Source organism: Psittacula echo, assembly GCF_963264785.1.
Source record: "Psittacula echo genome assembly, chromosome: 6".
NCBI classification, from domain to species: Eukaryota; Metazoa; Chordata; class Aves; order Psittaciformes; family Psittacidae; genus Psittacula; species Psittacula echo.
In genome coordinates this window covers 23,089,284-23,111,420 of record NC_137743.1, presented here as the reverse complement: position 1 = coordinate 23,111,420, position 22,137 = coordinate 23,089,284, and the positions used below count along the sequence as shown (strand labels likewise).

At 39.2% G+C, this 22,137-nt stretch overlaps 1 protein-coding gene across 12 annotated transcripts in view; it reads left to right on the top strand.

Annotated features, from left to right (window-relative positions):
- The first annotated feature begins 2,087 nt into the window (after positions 1 to 2,087).
- PPP3CB (protein phosphatase 3 catalytic subunit beta) overlaps positions 2,088 to 22,137 on the top strand; it is a 50,483-nt gene continuing 30,433 nt past the window's right edge. For 10 of the 12 annotated variants that reach the window (XR_013957179.1, XM_080620703.1, XM_080620712.1 and 7 more), the window contains exons 1-4: positions 2,088 to 2,454; positions 15,704 to 15,904; positions 18,046 to 18,170; positions 21,286 to 21,397. Coding sequence is in view for 11 of the 12 variants with exons in the window: in XM_080620703.1 (XP_080476829.1) it covers positions 2,385 to 2,454; positions 15,704 to 15,904; positions 18,046 to 18,170; positions 21,286 to 21,397 (508 nt within the window). In the remaining variant the exon portion in view is untranslated. Of the gene's footprint in view, positions 2,455 to 15,703; positions 15,905 to 17,473; positions 17,605 to 18,045; positions 18,171 to 21,285; positions 21,398 to 22,137 lie in introns of those variants that run through there. The other 2 variants (XM_080620704.1, XM_080620705.1) reach the window with 2 other exon arrangements.

Here is a 22,137-nt window from a genome sequence, read left to right as displayed (position 1 = left end):
CTTTAAGTTGGTTGTACAATGACAGACATTTGCAGAACGTAGTGTAAAATACTTCCCACTACTGGAAATCTTAGCAATTAAATCCAAAAGTTGTCCAGGATTTCTTCCATGATGCTCTGATGTATCCCAGCTCTCTTTTTGCGTGCATGCACACATTTTACTTGTGGACCTGGAATTAATAGAATTCTGTTTTTCCAGGATTTTGGAGTCTTACAAGTGTCATTAATAAATAATTCAAGGGTTTATAATTCTGATTCCTTTAAAATTTTCGGTTGCTTCCTTTTAATGTCTTCCTGGAAGTGTTTCATTCAAAGTTTCTTGCTTGGACTGTCTTGGCTATGTAGTTGAAAAGCAAGGTTAACCCAAGTGCTCATGTAACCCATCAGTTTCAACGTATTTTTGCTTAAGCCAAACAGCTTTTCATGATCAAGATGGCAGGTACTCACCTCAGGTGTCATCCTATTCCCTTAGGCCTGAATGGGGCAAGAACTAAGACATTGCTGAAACTATTACCCCCAAATGGTTTTTCTTTCTTAAATTTCTGATTTACTGCATGAAATAGTTTGCACAACTCAGTACAAATAATGCCTAAGAGCTGTATTAGTTGAGATGCAAAGCAGCAACTCTTTAGATATACTGCATTTGATTAAATATAGATATATGTTAGATGCTTGCTAGATCTGACTGTGTTTGTTGGCAGATATTTCAATACCAAATTTGGAAATTTTTGGTTTGGGTTTTTTTGGGGTGTTTTTTGTCTGGTTTGAGGTTGGGTTTTTTTTATTTTTAAATGCAGCAATTTTCTGTGATCCCAACTACAGTGCAGTCCTGCAGCTAACCTACACTGATACTACTGAGAATATACTAAATGGGAGAAGAGAGAATGAAATTAATTGGTACAAAGGGGAGAGCAAGAACTACTTGGCTTTTTCATTAGCAAAGTTAATCTAATACAGAGTAGTCATAAATAATTATCATATTAGCTTAGATTTAATACATTTATGCCAGCCTTTTTGCCTGTCTTATGCCCTCCATATCATTGGGCCAGTTGCTCTACATATAATTTGCATGGTCTGTATATAATAGAAGGCCTGTAGCTTGCTGCATTTGCAAAGATCAGGCCAGTGGTGCACAGCCTCTACCCTGTTTTCTTCTCATGCAGCTTTGGAGGGTGTCAGAGACTGGGAGGGGGGCAGCTGGTGCTCTGACTGCCTGTATTGTCCACTGTTGTTCAGCTCCCTGGGTGGAGCAGAAACATTTGGCTTACTTGTCTGGTGGTGCTGGGTTTTTCATAGAGTAATAGGATGGTTTAGGTTGGAAGGGACTTTAATGATCATCTAGTTCCAGGCCCCCTGCTACAGGCAGGGACATCTTCCACTAGACCAGATTGCTCAAAGCCCCATCCAACCTGGCCTTAAACACAGCCAGGGATGGAACTTCTTTGGGCAACCTGTTCCAGTGTTTCCCCACCCTCACACCCTCACAGTAAAGAATTCCTTCCTAATTTGCCCTCTTTCAGTCTAAAGCCATTCCCCCTTGTCCTATCCCCACATGACCTTGTAAAAAGTCCCTCCATAGATTTCCTGTAGACTCTTTTTTCCTCCTCCTCTGCACCTCAGGCCTCAACTGAGAGGCCAGGCTGTAAAGCCCCTTCCAACCGTCTGTTGTAGGTGAGCGGCACCCCGGTGGGGAATGGATGCAGTCACTTGCTCCGAGGTGCTATCCGGGGACACTGCGAATCCCAGTCAGCCCAGCCGGGAAGGTGGCTGTTTCGCCGCTTGACAAAATGGTTCCCCTAGCCGTGCGGCCGGCGGGGCAGTGCCTTGCCCCGGCTGGAGGAGCGGCCGGGACGGCCCCCCGGAGCTCTCCATGGTGGCCACCGGGCCGCCCGCGGTGCTGCTCCCCCCAGCCTCGGCCCTCCACCCGCCTGTCCCGGGGGCGGGGGCGCGCCCTGCTCCTCGCCCGCCTCCCCCGGCCGCTGGGCAGAGCCCGGAGGTGCAGGGCCGCAGCCACCGCCCCTCCTCGCGCCCCGCGGGGGAGGCACCGCCCCGGGGAGAGCGGAGTTTCGCCACGCTCCCTAACGGGCGTGCTGCCCGCGCGGCGGAGCCAGGAGTTTCGCCACACTCCCGTAGTCCCCTCGTGGGGTGGTGGCGCGGTGCATGCCGGGCCCGACGCGGACTGTCCCTTCGCTGCGCGAGGAGCTGGGAGCTGCTACTGCCGCCATGTTCCGCTGGGCCGCCGCCGCCCGGGGCCTCTAGCTGCCCACGCCCCGTCCCGCCGCCGGCCGCCGCACGCCCCTCTCCCCGCCAGCCCGCCGGCGGAGGAGGCGGACCCAGGCGCCGTCGCGCCCAGCAGCAGCCGCCGGAGCCCGGCAGCGCACAGCGATGTCCGCCAAGGAAGGGAGCAAGGTGCTGCTGCTGACGCCCCACGCCACCAGTGAGCGCGCCGTCAAGGGTGAGCGTCCCTCTTATCGCGGCCTGGCGCTGACCAGGCCCGGATCTGGCGGGAGTGCGATTAACATGGCTGCCCGGCGCGGCGGAGGGCGGTGGCCCCCCGGGTCCGGAGGCGCCCGGTCTGGGAGGGGCGGCTGATGGTCGCCGGGCTGCCCGCAGGTGGGGCTGGGGGCGGTGTGACCGCGAGACGGCTGCCTGGTCCCGGCACTGGTGGAGAGACACCCTGCCGGCTTGGCTTGTGGGTGGGGAGGCCGAGCCGGGCGTGGAGGCTGCCCGGGAGGGCGACGGGGCTGACCCTGCCTGCTAGGACCCCCGGGGCTCCCGCCCGCCTCCAGGAGCTGCCCATGGGGCTGAGGGTCCGGTGCCGCGGGTGGAAGCAGTGACCACGGCCTGCGGCCCTGGCGCCTCCCGCTCCGATGCGCTACTCGGGCGTTGTTGTCACGAGTGTTTGTGTGCTCTGCAGGCCGGGGGCCACCGGCTTCCCCGCCTGGGGTCTGGCCCCTCACGCCTCGTTCTCTGCGGGGTTTTTCCTCTGTCTGCGCAAAGGCGATCCTTGTAATTGCAGAAGCTGACAGCACCGAAGAAGAGGGAGCGGAAAGGTGCTGCCGCCCTTTCTATTGGCTGCTGATCTCAGGTTCCCTGGTCTGATGGAAAAAAAATCACCTTGATCTATTTCTTCGTGGCCTTCCTAGGTAGCACAATCTCATGGGAAGCCTTTAAAAGTCGAACGTGTTATACTTCTCAGGGAAAAGAAAAAAAAAGTAAAGCCTTTCAAAGTAGATGCATCTGTGTAAAACTAAGATGGTTTAGCAACCAGAATGCTGTAAAACATTAATAGTCTTGCTCTGGAGCACATCAAATGTGTCATTTTAGTATTTGTGGCGAGAATAATTCTTCAACATTAAAGTCTCCTTAATACATCCATTAGATCTAAATTGTCATTTATAGGATAGCATAGGTAACGCCTCAAAGAATTTCTAGGTTTTACTGACTCAAGGGACAGATCATTTTATTTTGATCTCGAAGGTTTTGATATTGAGCTGTATTTGGTGATGGCAGTGATGACATTTGTGATAGTGGACCTAGACTATGAGAAGTTCTGGTTGTACACAAAGCAGCCTGCTTTTAAGATTGACATTCCTAGGGAGCACAGGGTCTGATGGAGTTCAGAGTGTAGGAGATCTGCCTGTTTAACTTTTTATGTGACGGGGGCGGGGGGAGTGTCTTGAGAAATTAAAAGGATATCTTTGTCTTCATCAGGTCTTAATTAAAGCCTTAGAATCCCATAGTATGTTTTGGAAATCAGAATGTTTTCCAGTAAGCTGGAAAGCTTTGCTCACAATAAGCTGTTATTCATTTTGGATTGCTTAACCTGTTGATTTGTTTGAACAAATTGCAAGAGCAAAAGTAGAAAATGTTAAAACTAGTCTATTAGAAACTTGTGCTCATTAGTGCTAGTATAAAGTGTAGCTGGATTTTTGTACCTTTATTGCAATGTCTTGTAACAAATTAAGTTCTTCAAACAGTCTTAAGAGAGCTAATGGTAATTAGACACCTTAGAGTGTGCTGGAAAACCTGCATCCGGTTGTTGAAAATCGTAGGTAAGGCTTGCTTCATTCTAACAGGATTACAGCCTGGGGTTACAGTATTTCTTTGAGCCTGGGTGTGTAGGATGCAGAGCTAGTGTAAAGGTAATCAGGCTTTGACAGCTTTATCTGACGTAGTTACAACCAGTTAAATGTTAGTGTAGCAGCATTTCTCTATTCCTTCTGTTGACCTGACCTCTCCATGCCTCTTGTGCTGAATCACTGGCTTCTGAAGAAAGCCTGGACAGCTGTGCCAAGCTGTCTGTGTTCCTGAAATGAAGAACAGGGTGGTTTGGTTCCACCACTCCCCATTAGGTGCAGTGCAGTTGGAAATACGTTTTTTGTGCAGTGACTCCAGAGATGCAAAATTGCAGGTTATGTCAGTGCTGATTGGGGATATCTGTGCAACATAAATATGTTAAAACCATGTTAAAATGTGACAACTGTCACATCCCTGTTTGCCAATAGATGTGTTGCCTCTTGCATACCAAGAAGTGATCACTGTACTCTTGCCTGTTTTACAATGAATAGATTACAGATAAGCGATACTTTCTTAACGTGGGCCCTCAGCTTTTGTCAAGGCAACATTGCATTCTAAAGGACCCCAAAGTGTTAACTTTTTATGCTGGAAATGTGTGGACCAGGCATGCTGGTGGAACTGTTAAGACAACAGTTCAAATGGTTGCATAATGTCTTATACTTTTAACTTCTCTGATGCTCATTGCAGAAATTGCCTCTTTTTTTCCTAAGTGTCCACTTATTGATAATTATTAGTATTTATTTACTGTAATAAGGTTTGGGGAATCTTTTTAAGGTAATTTTTTTAACATTTATTTTGTTTAATGTGATCCATTATAGGGAAAAAAAACCAAAAAGCATGAAAGTGTTCTGCAAATGTTATTTGTGCGTGTGTGTGTGTGTGAGCTCTGTTCGCAAGAAAAAAAAACATCCTTGGGGCACCCAGGCTTTCTGCCTCTCTTTTCTGAGACATTTCACTTATAATGTCTTAAGTCCTTGAGAAAAGCTACAGAGAAAAATGTAGTAATGTTGTCTGGTGTGTGTCTATTGGTCCATATTTCAGCTTTTATGCTCTCCATATACTAGGTCTTTTTAGGAGGAAATGTGAATTCAGGACTTATTGCCTCCTGGTATTTGCATTGTTTCATCTCTTGCTTTTATTTCAGCTTTGCCTCCTTCCTTCTTACTGGAAGAGAGGAAAAATTAGCTATTACATTTCAGAGGCCATGAGAAATTAAATCTGTTATCACTAATAATATATGTTGGCAGAAGTGTGTGAGAGGTATTCAAGAAAAAATGGTTACATTATTTTATAATCAGTAACTTTTCTAATAAGGTAGGATAATAAGTAGGATGTGTCCCTCTTTGTATTTTGACCTGTATATTTAGCAATTAGTGGGAAGTGCATATATCTAGAAAAAAATCTGAAATATTATCAGGTGTAATGTTCATATGAGGCATATATATAATACACATGATAATGGCTTTAAATATGCAGTCTGAAAGCTATGTTGGTCTGGCATACCTTCCCAAGTATGAATTGTATCAGCAGATTGGTTGCTTTTAAAGTGTATAGAAAGCTCAAATTTTCTCTTTTCATGGTGTAAGCAATTTGTCTAAGCAATTTGTACTTGCAGAGTTTCCTATTAATTAATGGTTAGCTGTGAAATTGAAATGTCTGAAGTCAGTTGTTGGCACTTGGTTCCAAAAGGTGTCTTATGGTGAGGTTTTTGTTACTGTTTTTTTTAAATAGAGATGAGAAAATGAACCTGTCATGTTGATTCACTGCTTTGTAAGACACTCTTCAGCTTTAAGGGATGATAGTGTCTCATGGAAGGTAGCAGTTTCCTCTGTTATGTTCTGTAAAAATCACAGGGGAAGGAAATAGTTATCTTTTTTCTTTAAACTGCTGTTGATACTTACCTGCTGTGTCTGGTGCTCTTGGGGTTGGGTTTGCCTTTCTTTTTGAATGATAATTGACTAACTTCATTCAGTGCACCTGAGCTTTCAGTGCATATGACTTTTATACTTTAAATTTGTCAATGTAATGCATCTTTTCTACCAAAACAACTGTTTTGCTATCTTGTAGTAAAGGAAAAAGAAGTGCTTGTAAGCTCAGTTTGATAGAGTGGTCCTGGGCATGGTAGGGATGAGCCTTCATTGGCTTTCCTTGAAGGGCAGAGCATCAGGACTTCTCTGACCCCCGGTGGGTAGCTACCTCATGAAGTTGTGCTTGGAAGTACTCTGTCTTCATGGCATTGTGCTTTGCCCACTACAGGTTTTCAGAAGCAATCCTTAGAACCTTGTTGTGCTGAACTAATGGATACTTTGTGCTAAATTTGGAGATCATGTCTGGTCTTCTGGAAATGAGAGGCTTCGGTATTCCTTTGTTTTGGGTGAAAGTCATAGAATCATAGAATCATAAAATAGTTAGGGTTGGAAAGGACCTTGAGATCATCTACTTCCAACCCCCCTGACATGGGCAGGGACACCACCATGGGCAGATGAGAGCCTCATCCAACCTGGCCTTGAACACCACCAAGGATGGAGCATTCACAACCTCCCTGGGCAACCCATTTGAGTGCCTCACCACCCTCTCAGTAAAGAATTTCTTCCTTAGATCCAATCTAAACTTCCCCTGTTTAAGTTTGAACCTGTTACCCCTTGTCCTGTCACTACAGTCCCTGATGAAGAGTCCCTCCCCAGCATCCCTGTAGGCCCCCTTCAGATACTGGAAGGCTGCTATGAGGTCTCCACGCAGCCTTCTCTTCTCCAGGCTGAACAGCCCCAACTTTCTCAGCCTGTCTCCATACGGGAGGTGCTCCAGTCCCCTGATCATCCTCGTGGCCCTCCTTTGGACTTGTTCCAACAGTTCCATGTCCTTTTTATGTTGAGGACACCACAACTGCACACAATACTCCAAGTGAGGTCTCACGAGAGCAGAGTAGAGGGGCAGGATCACCTCCTTCGACTGACAGTCATCATAGATATTAAATGGTAGTTTGTTGAAACAACTCTTCAGAGAATTGCAAAGAAAAGTAACTCATATCCTTCAGCAAGGTCCTAAATTAAGACACTAATAACTACTTTTTAACAATGATTTCCATGTAGGAAATAAAGAAATCATCACAGGAATCATCACAACTTCAGCATTCAGACTGGTAAGAAAACCAACAAACCAAAACAAAACCCAACAGGTAAATGGATAAATGTTTACAGGCAGCATGAAGGCTGTTTTAAAAATATTATAAGGCACTTAGAATGCCTTTATGCTGCTGGTCAGAAATGATTCTGAAATGATTCAGAAGAGCAGCAGAGTAAAGACAGTATTTAAAAGTCATACTTAAAAAAAAAAAAAATCAAAATTTTGTTTTGGGAGAGACAATGGAATGGAGCTGATTTCTGACAAGTGAATGCTTGACTGACTTGGCCTTATACTTTGTTTTGAGAGGATGGTTAGAATGAATAAATTTTAAAATAACAACAAGAAGACCCCCCAAAACCCACCCAAAAATGGAAGCCTGCCTTAACTTCAGTAGGGCAAATTGGCAGTTGAGGCTTGGGAAGGTAAGGCCAGAGCAGAAAAATCTGGTGACTACTTTCATGTGTATTTATTGTGTAAGGAATTAAGGACTCTTCCATACATGAGTCAGTTCTTATTGTTGAATGGGACCAAAGAATTATCTCATTGAAATGTAAGTGGTTTCAGAACCTATCAACAAAAAATATCCCAGGACCGGAAGATATTTGTCCAGTGGCTCTAAAGGAATTCTTTTGGGGTTTTTGGGTGCAAAATTGCGGATTTATTTTCCATCGCCTGTGGCATAACTCATCTTCTGAACCTGAGAGATGGAGCACAGCAGCATTTTTTTATAAACTCTAGATTGAAATGGGAACTGTAGATCAGTAAGCTTAATTTAAGCAGACTCATAGCACTTGTAAGAAAGAGTGGACTAACTATGCCCTTGGGGAAATATGGTATTAAAGAGGAGTTGGTACAGTTTTTATAGATGGAAAGCAAGAGAAATTGTTAGAATATTTTGGAGGAGGCAGTTAGCTGATTGATCCAGGCAAAACTGTTCATTGGGTTCCTCCATCAGAGTCTTTAATGTAAGCAAAAGAGAAAATATCCTCTTTTGGATCAAAATTGGTAAAGAAAAGATGTTATGAGGTTATCAAATTCCATAGTTGAGTGTGGTTAACATCTGTCATCTGGGCTCTTTAAATGTATTGATAAGTTAATTAGAAAACAAAGTGAATGCCAAATAGTAACACTTATTCAGGATGGTAAACTTCCAGAGATGTTTCAGATAGCTCTTGTTAGACTGAGTGTCTGCGCAAAGAAATTTCAGGAGATGCTGTTCTAGTAAAGTCAGAGTAGACTCCACAAGGAGGGAAAGATCAATTTTCGCTTAAATGTAGAGGGTAGGGAACTCGGGAAAGAAACATTAGGGTCTGTATGGATAATATTATGAAAATATTTGTACAGTGGCAGTCAAACAGGCTGAGAGGAATTTAGGGAATATTAGAAGATCAGTTTAGAAAACAGGGAATATACACCATCATGCCGTTATATGCCTCATGTGTTATGTGTGCATCTTGAACAGCAGTATGTAATTTTGGTACCTTTTCCTGATTTTCTTCTTTATCTAAAGATATGTTCAGAGGCACTGACTGCCTATCATGGAAGGTGGATCAGCAAAGATGAGAAATCTGTGACTTGGAAAGGGGATAGCTAAGTAGGGGGTAGAGTTAGATGCTGCTTACACCATGAATGGTGTTTAATGGAAAAGTTGAATAGGAAACAGCTACAGTTCTTGTCTGTCTGTGAAAACGAGAAATGCAGTACTGAACAAAATTTTCCAGAAATGAATATAAAGGAAAGGTAAAATAATTTTTCATTTAATATGTAATTAAATTTGTGGAATTCCTAGTGGTAAGATGCAGTGGAAGCAAAAATGATGAAAGTGTCTGTTCAGGATCTGGACAAAATTAGGGAGAAGTTCTTCACTGAGAGTGTGGTGAGGCACAGGAACAGGTTTCCCAGAGAAGTTGTGGCTGCCCCATTCGTGGAAATGTTCAAGGCCAGGTTGAATGGGTCTTTGAGCAACCTGGTTTAGTGAAGGTGCGCCTGCCCATGGCAGGGGGTTGGAACTAGATGATCTTTAAGGTCCCTTCCAAGCCTAACCATTCTATGTTTCTATGATACGTGGTAAGGATAAACTAAACAGTGCCTGCAGTGCCTTTATGGGGTTTCAAGGTTTACAGAGTCATTTTTCCTTGCTTATAGAATGCTTGTTAATATAGCTTGCAGCATCCATTTAAGTAAACTTGAGTAAAGGGATAGATTTGTGGCATTTATGAAAAATACCATAATTCGCAAGAAACTGACTTTGCTGAATTTATTCTTTCTTGCTTGGGATGAATAGGGTGACTTTCATCTTTTGACAACTGATTGTAGCTTTCTGAGTCAAGTAGACACTGCTGTGTATTTGTGCTTAACTAATATTCTCAAGGTTCCTGGTCCATAGACCATCTGGGATGTCTTTATGCTTTTTCTTTTCAAATCTGTTCTTCCAAATGCAGGAGAATAATTGAACTTATTCTGTCTTCATAGCAGTCATGGGTGCTACATCTCTTTCTTCTGTAGAGATGTTGGCAGAAGCATGGAAACTCCAGGGACAGACTGAAATGACAATACATAGACAGCAATGCATTTATAAAACCAAAGCCCACAAAACTTGATCAAATGACAGAAAACACACAGACAACTGTGCTGTCGTGGTAATAAACCTGCTGACAAAAGGAAGGAGACTGGCCTATCTTTTCACAGAACAACATGGTTGTATTGATACATGATATCACTTAGTGTAGACAAACATTATATACTGTTTCACATATAAATACTGCCAAAGCTACAAATTCATTACAATGTCTGTGTTTAGTAACCTTGATAATGTGAGCTGAGACTATCTGTGAAATCAAAACTACTCCTGAAACAGAAAATGAAATCTGGGACATTGAACATGATTTTACAGCCAAACTGAGTTCATTAAACATATCATGGACCTCTGATTATAGAGGAAAAATTGGCTTATTTTCTTTCACTGTCAGAGAAGAAAAATTATATAAGTTTTAAGGTCTTAAGAGCAGAAAATACTTTGCTTGTGGAAGTACAGTACCTTGTACAGTTGATCCCTGATACTTACCATTCGTCTAGAGGCTTTGATCTCATCTTTTTTCATCAGCCTATTCCAGCAGATTGTCTCTGATATAAGCCATATTTAACCAAGATTATTAAAATAGGCATATATATCAGTGTGGTTTAAATTTACGGTATCTACATGTAAGATTTCATTAGCAGCTACTGTTGTACTTGGTTACTAGGCAATGTGAGATCTGCTTTGGGTCTGAAAGTAGTGTGTTTGTGTTAGTTGCCATACTGCACCTCTCAGCAGGGATTATTGTACTGGGTAAAAGTGCCATGCTAATGTAGTTTTCTGATTTTGAACCTTTTTACAGTGTGTTGTGAATTTATTCAGATTGATGCTAACTTTTGGTTCTCTGTAGCATGCTTTATTCTAAGGTATAAATATACCCAGAGATTTCTAGAAAGTCAGTATAGAACTACGTTTAGAGGTTTTGTGGTTGATATCTCTGTTTTAAGTACTAGGGCAGGTAAGGTGATTTGTTTTCCTCTTTGTAAATGGGTATACAAATAGTAATAAAAAACAATCCCAAAAGCTGCTCACTGTTCTGTTTGGTTTGTTTGTTTGCTTGGTTTTTTCCCAGCATTACTGTTAAAAATTTTGAATGTGCAATCATGATGTGCTATCTTTGTTACTACTATACTTTTACTAATAGGATATAGTATGTTATTTTCTGCAGCAGTAATTTTTTAGAGATTCATCTCTAAATATTTTCCTATTGCTTATCTTTGCTGGGAATGGAAGAAGGGAATCCTTTAATGACCAACACCATGTTATTTCCTTAGGGCAGTTCGTCTTAATTACCATTCCGTTACAGTCCCAAGAGCTCAGGTCATGCACAAAGACTTTGAAACATAGATTATATTTCTGTCTTGGAACACATCATGCTGCAATTCTTTTTCCTTAGGCTATAACATTCTGTTACTGCTTCATCAAAGGTTTAATTAAACCCTTTAGTTTGCAGAAATTGTGTATATGCTTCAGAAATGATCATTCTTAACCTATTAAAAAATGTTATTTGTAATATTTTTCAAAGGTATGAGCTCTAATATAGTGTTAACTATTGTTAAGACAAAAATTAAAGTATAAAATGGAAAGAAACAGTTTTTATAGTAGGTGTTACTGTTTTATTCAGCTGGGTGATGCAGATAAAATCTTTGCCACGTTTTAGTCTGTCTGTGAAGATTATTTTAAGAAAAAAATCCTTCTTAAGCAATAGGAAAATACATGAATTTTGTGAAAAGGATTTTGTTAAACTCTGAGGAACTAGTTGTAAGACTTTTTTCATGAGGCAAATGTAACTTGATGGATGCTTAACTACTTCTGATACTACGTTCATTGGTTTTGGACATTATGGATAACCCCTAGGTATACAGAGGTTTTAATTTGAATCTTTATAAGAATAGTAATTAAAATAATCTGAGTCAGCTCTTTTCAGGCACTGAACAGAAACATTGTTTTTTATAGCCACCAAGAAAATGTAGCTTGCTAGACAAACTCAAAGCTGTAGTTTCTTAAAATGGGCAGAATTGAGTGCAAATCTGATCTGAGATACAATACATGGACATTAGAATTTTATTAAGAGAAGAAAATTACATCTGCCATGTGCTTAGAACCCCTGAAATATTTCTGAACTGTCATAAGGAAGAGGTCAAAACCATATTTCTGAGTTCTGCAGCCATTGGTAGTCGTAAGAAGTCAGGAATGATTTGCAAATTACAGACTGAAGAACAGGTGTTCATTTCACCTCAACAGACCATTCTCTACCACAGCCTTCATCTACCAAAAAAACTCCAGAAAGAAAAAAAAGGGTCAACTTTCACTTAAGTACATCATTATCTAGGAATAATACTAGAACTAATGAAGTGCAGTTCCTACGAAACTGTGTCTTGGAGGTGATTGACTTTAGTTCTGGGAAAGTATGATTTCTAATGCTTTTACAAAAATTAAAGCAGGAGAAATCTACTTCCTGAGTTGTCTGGTCTCTTATAGAAGAATGAGATCAACTCTGCTGCTGAAAGCAGGTTTGGGCACACAAATAATATGTTAAAAAAAGTGGGAGAAGAAATGGCCTAAAACAAATTTAGGCACTGATTAATATAAACTTCCAAGTAATGCAAAAATAACATGAAGAGAATATGAAGATTGGAAAATCAAGTTCAAAAAACTGGTGAATGCTGGAATTGGTATTTGCATGGTCATAATTAAGTGCTTCTAAAAATCAGTTAAATTTATCATGTTGGAACAATGGATTTCTCTTTTCAGAGACAGATTTATGTTTTTAAACAATTGTTGTGCATGGAACAGACATGGTTGTCCTTTGATTTCTTAAGTATATTAAGTTTATTAACATTTGGACTACATGGAATTTTAACACTTCCAAATGGAACTTGAATCATTGCTAGAAGAGTCTGGAAGAACAGGCATGCCATTTCTTTCCTGTTAATAAAATACTTTATGTCCAAAAATAAAGTGCCAAATTTGTTCTAAACTGCAAAGACACATTTTTCAGTTTTTTCCTTCTTAGAATCTTTTATAAGAGGAAGAACATACAATTCTCCAGTTTATGTTCTAGTATAATTTAATTTCAGTGAATATATGGGTGTGATCTAGGCATCAGATATTTTATTCATAGGTTTTTCTTATTGCATAAAACAGAAGGGTAGCAATTTGTTGCTAGTAATCTAGAAGTCAATTTAAAGGAAGTCAATGATTGGTTTAGTATTTAAGCATTGATTTTTTTGAATATAAAGCTTAAAAAAGTGAAGTATGAATAAGCTGTTTACAAGTGCATTCATACTGCTAGTTCTTATCTTTGAATAGATGTTTGTCTAATTTTTGTTTTTGAATGTATTTGAAATAATATTTAGATGGAGTGTAACTGGATGATTCTGCTCTTTTTTTATTTAATTCTTTCAATAGCAGTATGCTTTGGTAGGGAGGTGTCAGATGAGTTTCATTTCCTGGAATGTAGCAGGAATGCAATGATACTCTGCACTGCTTAGTGGCAATTTTGATGCATCCTCTTCTCCCACATCCCACGTTCATATTTCACGTGTAACTGAATTAACACTGTTTGAATTCATATAAGCTGCTGGCCATCAAATGTACTGTCTGGGCAGTTGCTGAGCCTGGTTTTGTCCCCTGCATCAGACCTGCTCTACTTCTTTGAGATATGGGTCACACCTGGCTGCTTTTGACCTGCAAGCCGGGATCCAAGTAGTTCCTGTACTTCCATTAATTTCTAAAGTTGTGTGTACGATATAGAATCATAGAATAGTTAGGGTTGGAAAGGACCTTAAGATCATCTAGTTCCAACCCCCCTGCCATGGGCAGGGACACCTCACAATAAACCATGCCACCCAAGGCCTCATCCAACCTGGCCTTGAACACCACCAAGGATGGAGCATTCACAACCTCCCCATTCCAGTGCCTCACCACCCTAACAGTAAAGAATTTCTTCCTTATATCCAATGAACAGCCTCTACTAAAATTTAATCTTTTTAGAGACAGTGCAACAGGAGAATAAGGAAAATAAGGTCAAAAAAGGAATTTCAACCTAAAGTGGCAATGTTGTAGGCTCCCAAAATTATATCTTTTTTTCTGGCAGCATGAACTTGTTAGGCTGCTTAGTCAGTGGTTTGACAAAACTTCAAACTGGCAGAGTGCACCCTGGCCCTTTCTGCCATTCAGGGGCCATCAGCACTAGTACTGTTCTCCCTTCATCTTCCCCATTAATGCTGTCATAGACCTCTGTTAGAGTCTCCCTTAGTTTTCGTGGGTTTAGGCTGAAGTTTCTCGTGAGACCTCACTTGGAGTATTGTGTGCAGTTGTGGTGTCCTCAACATAAAAAGGACATGGAACTGTTGGAACAAGTCCAGAGGAGGGCCACGAGGATGATCAGGGGACTGGAGCACCTCCCGTATGGAGACAGGCTGAGAAAGTTGGGGCTGTTCAGCCTGGAGAAGAGAAGGCTGCATGGAGACCTCATAGCAGCCTTCCAGTATCTGAAGGGGGCCTATAGGGATGCTGGGGAGGGACTCTTCATCAGGGACTGTAGTGACAGGACAAGGGGTAACAGGTTCAAACTTAAACAGGGGAAGTTTAGATTGGATCTAAGGAAGAAATTCTTTACTGAGAGGGTGGTGAGGCACTGGAATGGGTTGCCCAGGGAGGTTGTGAATGCTTCATCCTTGGCGGTGTTCAAGGCCAGGTTGGATGAGGCCTTGGGTGACATGGTTTATTGTGAGGTGTCCCTGCTCATGGCAGGGGGGTTGGAACTAGATGATCTTCAGGTCCTTTCCAACTCTAACTATTCTATGATTCTAAGTTAGTGTAGTTATTCCTGAAGAAATAAAATCTAACTTTTTGATTTCCCTTATTGTCTCTTGAATCCTTCCTGATTATTTTTTTTTTTTTTTTATATAAGTTAGACAAACCAGAGTTGCATACTAGATTTATCTGTGGCTCAATTACTACTTCTTTTGTTTTTCATTTACTAATAATTCTTAATACTCGGTTTTCTGGATTTCGTTGACTAGTCAGCATCAAGTATTTTCCTAGAACTATAGAAAAGACCTTGCTTCTGAGTAGTAATTTTATGACCTGTGATTTTTATATGTAAAATTAGGATTGATTTCATTCATTAATTTGCATGTATTTTTATTTAATATGTCATATTTTGCTAAGCCACTCAGTAGCATGGACAATAGCTCTTCATAGCCTACCATATTCTTCATTATCTGGAATATTTACTGTCACCTAAATACTACATCACTCCCATTAGTTACCTTCTTTTCAGTGTAATTTATGAATTTATTAAATAGCACAGATTCTAGTGAGAGTCCTCTAGTAATCTTCTTCCTTTCCAAGTGCTGGCTATTACCTGCTTTTGTATCTAGTCCTTTAAACATTATTGTATCCTTTACTTGCTAGCTTTGGATTTGTTTAGGTGGGTTTTTTTGGTTGGTTTGATGGGGTTTTTTGGTGTTTGGGGTGGGGTGGGGTGTGTGACACTTTGATGATGGAAATAAATAATTTCAAAATGCCTTTTACAAGTCTGAATGGATATGAAATGGATCTCCTGCATCCTCGATAATTGTTGAGTCCTTCAGAGAATGGCAGTATATTGGAGAGAGAGATGTGTCCCTTTGCAAAAGCAGTTTTGACTCTTCCAGATGTTTTACATATATTAATATGTCTTCTAACTCTTGTCTCATAGTTTACAAATTCACACATTCTAGATGCCAATTTTTAAAATATACATACACAGATGGCACTGTTCCATCTGGCTTTTAATGATGTCGTCAAGTTGGTTCATTGAAAGACAAATCTGCTACTTTGGATAGCAGCTATTCCATGACAGATCCAAGCCTAGATGGAGTATATTTTTAAAATGGCATCGTTGCGACTAGTGTTTCTTCTTTTTAAATTTTAGCTGTCCCTTTTCCACCAACGCATCGCTTGACATCTGAAGAAGTGTTTGACACAGATGGAAGGCCAAGGGTTGACATTTTGAAGAACCACTTGGTAAAAGAGGGTCGAGTAGATGAAGAAATTGCACTTAGAATCATCAATGAGGGTGCTGCAATATTACGGAGGGAAAAAACTATGATAGAAGTTGAAGCGCCAATTACAGGTAGTATTTCTAATATTTTCGTTCATAAATAAATTTGAAAAAAGCCAGATATTTTCAGTAGTTGAGTTCATCTTAAAAATTGCTAAAATAAAATTTATGTATAGTCATTGAATTATCCCTCCCAACTGCATTTGCTTAACAATACTCAAATGGTCTGAAAAAATAGGCTGCACATTAATTTTCACAATGAAGTCATTAAACCTATTGGAAAAAGATAGTATGATTGCTATTAACATGACGAAACAGAAAATACTTAAATGTTGATGAATTATGGATTGCTAATTCCTGCAGTATTGTAAGTGGGAATAAAGATATCTACCTGCTATAGAAAAATGAACTCGAAATTATCCTATTTTTTGCTGTAGTTTGAAGCAAATACTGTGAACTGGAATTCTGAGTGAAAATACACCTTTGTAGTTCCTATGTAGATGAGACTCATGATTGCATGTGAAACCATGTGCTTGTGAGGGTAGTAGTACTGGAAAGTGTTGAAAGATTGTTCTAGCATTTTTAATGTGCTAGGACCAGATCCACTGTGGTACAAGACTGACTAGTCGGGGGGGTGGGGGTGAGTATTTTCATGGTTTGACTAATTGAATTTCTGCTTGACCTGGTGAAAGGTGGAACAGGTGTCTTTTAGTGATTTCATTTATAAACAATCCAAACTGGTAGAAGATCACTGACGTTGCTTATCTATTATTTATGGTAATGAAAGTAGATTTGATTTATGCGTTCAAATCAGATTTTCTTTGATGTGAGTACGTTTTCTTCTAAATGGACCTCTCTAAAATTTATGTCTGAAAAGCTTCTTTTAAGGCATCACTTTGCTTTAACTTGTTAATGTCAGGTAAATGAAAACACTTAAACAGTACATCATTATTACTGCAATTTATTTTTTTTTAAATAAGTGATTGAAATGGTGGAAACCAGTGGCTGTCTGAACTCAGAGTCTTTTGAAGCTCCAGATAAAACTACACGGTTTTCCATATGTTTAGAATTTGTATATTTCCATTTATTCAGGTAGTTACCCAGAGCTAGTGGTAAATTAGCAGCTGAAAAAGAAGGGAAGCTCTTGCAGTATTTCAGTAGAAATCTTAACAACAGTGACATAAAAGAGGACGCAGTCTATTTAGTCTAATACTTTGTAGGTCATGATGACAAATGGTCTGCTCCGAGGGAATAACAGTCCTGTCTGTGGTGTGCCATATCCAATACTTCTCTCCAAAATCAGAACAACATTTTTTTCCACAAAAAAATTTACTGATAAACCCTGAGAAGTCAGAAGATGCTATTCATCAGTTGTCCAGCGACATTTTGCTTCGGTGGAAGGCACAATCTCTCTAATTCCTGTTAATTGTTATCAGCAATCCCTTATGCAGAAGCCAAAAGGCAGCTCCTGACTTTCATTGAGCTGGGAATTCCTGTGGGAATGAGGAGTGTTAGGAGCAGTTCTCTTCCATATATTTTTTAAATTTCTATTTCTTTATTTTTTGAACTGTGAGATGACCTGGCTTTGTTGTATGCTCTTCAAAGTCTTCCCATCTGCTATCTTTGGCACTTCTGCCTTAGGTTGCTGACCACTGGTCTTGTCCTGTCTCATATTCTAAAAACACAAGAAAAATCCACTGTTGAAATAGTGAACATGGTTATTTGAAGGAGAAAAGTAACTGAGCAAAGAGAAGATATGATGATATTAAAAGGTATGTTAGTCTGACATAGAAACAAAAGCATACTCCCTGCTTTATTCAATCCCACATGGACACAGCAAATCGTTGCAAAGCAACAGGCATTTTCAAATATGCATACCAAGGAGAATTTATGAAGATACCTAAGGGGCTGGGGAGGACAGTAAAGAGCTGCTGACAACTTTCAAGACCTCAATGCTCAGTGCGTTAAATGTCTTTGAAAAGTATTCCACAGTTTGCTAGACTGAGATGGGGCTGTCATCAGCATTGTTGCAGGTGAGGACAGCATCTTAATGAAAAGCGAAGGGGGAAGCTTCAAAAATTTCTGTTATTCGTGCTTTATACCTGCCTTTCCTCCTAATTAGAAGTACTTTGTGGCTCTTAACTATAACTTAGTAAATTTTCCATTAGATTTTTTTTTTTTTTAATTAATTTGAACAAAATTTTTGCTTGCAGTGTGTGGTGATATTCATGGCCAGTTCTTTGATCTAATGAAGCTGTTTGAAGTGGGAGGATCACCTGCTAACACAAGATACCTCTTCCTCGGTGACTATGTAGACAGAGGTTATTTTAGTATAGAGGTAACTGAATATATTAATCTGTTTTGTCCTAAATTTTTCTATAAGCACACTTTTATGGAGGTTTTCAAATGAAATTTTAGGTCTGCTTTAAGATGTGCATATGTTCTTCGTTGCTGTGCTTTCTTCTATGAGAGAGGCCTGCTCACAGGAGGATATTGACCAGCCATTTGGACTGTCCTGTTGAAATAGATGGACTTAATCATTTTTCCTCCTCTTTCTTTAGTCAGTTTTTGAAAATTTGAATTCTATAGCTTTATTATACATAATCCTGCTTCTCTGGAAATATCCAGGAAGTTGGTTTTGTAGGTTTTTGGTAAACAGGTGAGTAATGACTGCAAAGTGTTTTAATATATTATGGCTGTTTGTTTGTATAAAGTAGATTAATTTTCCCTATGTAATCAAATGGTTTTTTAATAATCATTAATATTTTTCTTTACTAAAATTCTGAGGGCGATTACAGATATTCCCTAAGGATGACCTGTGTTTCTGCCATTAATTTTTCAGGTATTTTGAATAAAAATGTTTGCTTTATTTTTCAGCATGTTTGTTAAGTATGCTAAATTCCAGAGATATTCACGTATTCATATCAGTTAGTTTCAGAGTTATGAATTTGAAGTTAACTATTCTTCTGGAGCCAGCTTGGGAAGTGCCTCAGCTTGGGATCTCTTAATAGATACCAAATCTAATAAAGTGGCATACTATTTGAGGTAGTACTTGGCAAGTCATGGTGTATGATACTTCATTTTTGTATTAAAATTATGCTGTTCTAATAGCATGTGTGGGTATATACCGTGAAGGGCACGCACAGTGCCTTTTGTGGTTGGTAGGGATGGTAGACAAAAGGAGATTCAGCAGGAATGATTACCTCAAATTTCAACAGACTTTCCCTATTTATCAATTTGATCTTCTTGTCCTGTTGCTGATTATTACAAATAATGTAATTGTCCTTGAAAAGGACATTTACATAGCAACACTGTACGCTGCTATATCAAAACATGGTATGAAAGCTTTTCAACCATTACGCTTACAAAAAAACTTCTGTACAATGAATGTTCTTGAATTTCTTAATAAGAAGAGGCTCAGGGTTTCTTTGTCATATAATTTTAATTCAATTTTTAATATAATATTTGACATGCTAGATATACTTGTGGAACGTGTAAAGATATGTTAAATATACTCTTGAAACCACTCCAGGGTTCTTAAAAGGCTTGTCTTTCTTCATTGAGATAATCTGCTCTCTTCTGCTGTGAGTGGTTCTTGGAACATCAGCAAAGTACATGGCAGATTATCTGAATAAAGTTGAATTGCTGCAAGTGCATGAAGGCAGGGCTGTGCTTTGTGGTCCTGTTGAGAAAGCAAAAAATAGTATATGAAAATCAGCCATTTGTTCTCTGTTTTAACCTTTTAAAAAAAAAATCCTGCTTATGTTTTTGCCTTAATTAGCAGTTAGGAAGTTTAAGTTGACCTCCAGGAGTTTTTATATGTGGTTACTTTAAAATCTTTCTTAGAGATTGGAAGCATAATATACTTTTGGTAAAATATTTGATGTTTCACAGCATAGTAAAGGTGAAACTTTCTAAAAATGTTCGAACAGTGAAATGTGATCTTTCACCATTAAATTCTGAATCAGTCTGTCCTGAAAAATCTGTAATTGCACTGATATTTTAGTAATAACCCATGTCCAATTAAAAACTGTTGTTGCTCCTAATAGGAAAGATAATTACATGCTACTGTAATTGTGTATAACAAACTGCTGGGGTCAAGATGAAGTCCTTTACATAAGTGTGCAAGTTCTTTTCTGTGCTGGAAGTATCAGGACATAGAAAACTCTGACATTAGTTTGCTTTCATTTTATAATAAAAAAAGAAATATGCCAATACAGCAAAAGGTAAAAAAATAAAAAGTAATTATTTTAATGCTTAATAGGTAACATGCTTGAGAGTGTGTAAATCTACAGTTTAATCACATGTAGTACCCATTCACTGAAAGGAAGGGACTATTTTGCTATTTTTCTGTTACATGTTTTCAAGGTTGACAACTCTTATAAATTTTTCATCCCAACTGACTTAACTAAAACAGTTCACAGTTGTAGAATCTGCTAAATTAATTCATGTATTCATTTGACGATAAGCACTTGTTTTATAAGAAACTGATTATGCTTTCTGCTGGGAAAGAGTTTTAAAGAGTCTGGGGACTTTACAATATATCAGGATATTTTAGAGTTACGGAAGTGTTGGAAGGCAAATGGTATCATTAGAAAAATTACTATTTTGCATATTTTTACTAAGAAGATAAGAAAAATTCAGTTATTAGTTTAGCTAAACTTCACAGTAGAAGTCTTTGATATGTTTCTCCATGTTTGCTGGTTTTTTTAAGTTTTCCTGTGTTTTCTGTCTTCCTTCATGTACTTGCTATTCTATGCAAAATAGCTGTGAAGAATGATAGCTTCAGGGTACTCATTTTGATTTAAGAACAACAATAATAGCAACTTGCAGGTGACTTCAGTGTAGTCCAAAACTTCTGGGATTTTGAGATCTTTGTGCTCAGTTAAAAATACAAGAATCAGATATGAAATTTAAGAAATGCAATTTGAGTGTTCAACACTGAATAAATACCTGGCTTTCCCAGTTTTTTGAGGAAAAAAAGGGTTTACTCTGTCCATTCTTAGTTTAAAAACAGTCTTCAAATTATACAAATGACTTAAATGTAAATAGATTTGTGGTTGCTTTTTTTTCTTCTCCCTTGTTCAATCTCAGCTTTTCTTCTTACGCTAGTGTTTTGAATCATATAAAATCAGGTTTTAGGTGCAAACATATACATTATTTGTCTAGATGAAAGTGTTCCGTAGTATAATTCTGCTGAGTTTATTTTAACTATTGTCTGGTAAATATGAATGTTTTTACAGCATTCTTTGTGTCTCTTCTTGAGAAAATAAGTAATTTGCTAACACATGTCTAGAACTGGACTCGGGGAAGCAGGGCTGTATTTTAAAATGGTGCATTAAGCTGTACTTGCTTTTGAAGCTGTTAACATTCTTGTTCAGTGTTTCTCAGTAATAATTTTTTAAGTTTTTATAAACCGGTGTATTTTACTGGATATCTTTGTTTTTCAACAGTGTGTGCTGTACTTATGGGTCCTGAAAATTCTCTACCCAAGCACATTATTTCTTTTGAGAGGCAACCATGAATGCAGACACCTAACAGAGTATTTTACCTTTAAGCAAGAATGTAAGTACTAAGAATGTAAAATTAGCTTCCAACCTGATGATCTGCAGTCTAATTTTGCTTGAGAGATGTTTGTCTTCTAGTTTAGTTAAGGTCTTGCAAACATTTGGAGGACCTGTTGACTTTGGTAGAATTGCTTGCAGTTAAGCATGGTGTTGGGAGTGCAAGTTATGTAGAACTGTGCTGTCCATACAGATACATTGTAGACTCAATTTTGATCTATCAATCCCAATTTTAAAATCCTGGAGAGAGGAAGGTTATTTTGCTGTCTTGGCTATAACTGGGAGTGCAAAGTAACATGCTGAGCAGCACTGTGAAGCTAGCAAAAAAACCCTACTGCTGAGTAATTTTTGCATTTGGGGAGCTGATTTGAACCATACTAGTAAGATAACTCTTCGGTGCTCCTCCACTTGGAGGCTTGTGTAAGTATTGATCCAGTGATAAATGGATCATTTGTCCTTGTAAAACTGTTTTTGATGGAGGAAAACATGGTGTAATCTATAAGCAGTTCCTAGCTTTCACTGTAAATGAGAAATCATACCCTTCTCAGTAGTATTTTACATGAAGTGTGCTGTATAATTGTATAATACAAAATAATTCTGTTATTTAAAAAAAAAAAAACCAGAAACTGGTTTTCCACACTTGAAATTGAAGAAGAAATGAAAAAAGTTTATAGTTCTGGAATAGTATATCTAAGAAATGTGCTTGCTGTTGCGGTGTTTGGAAATGCTCATTTAAACCCC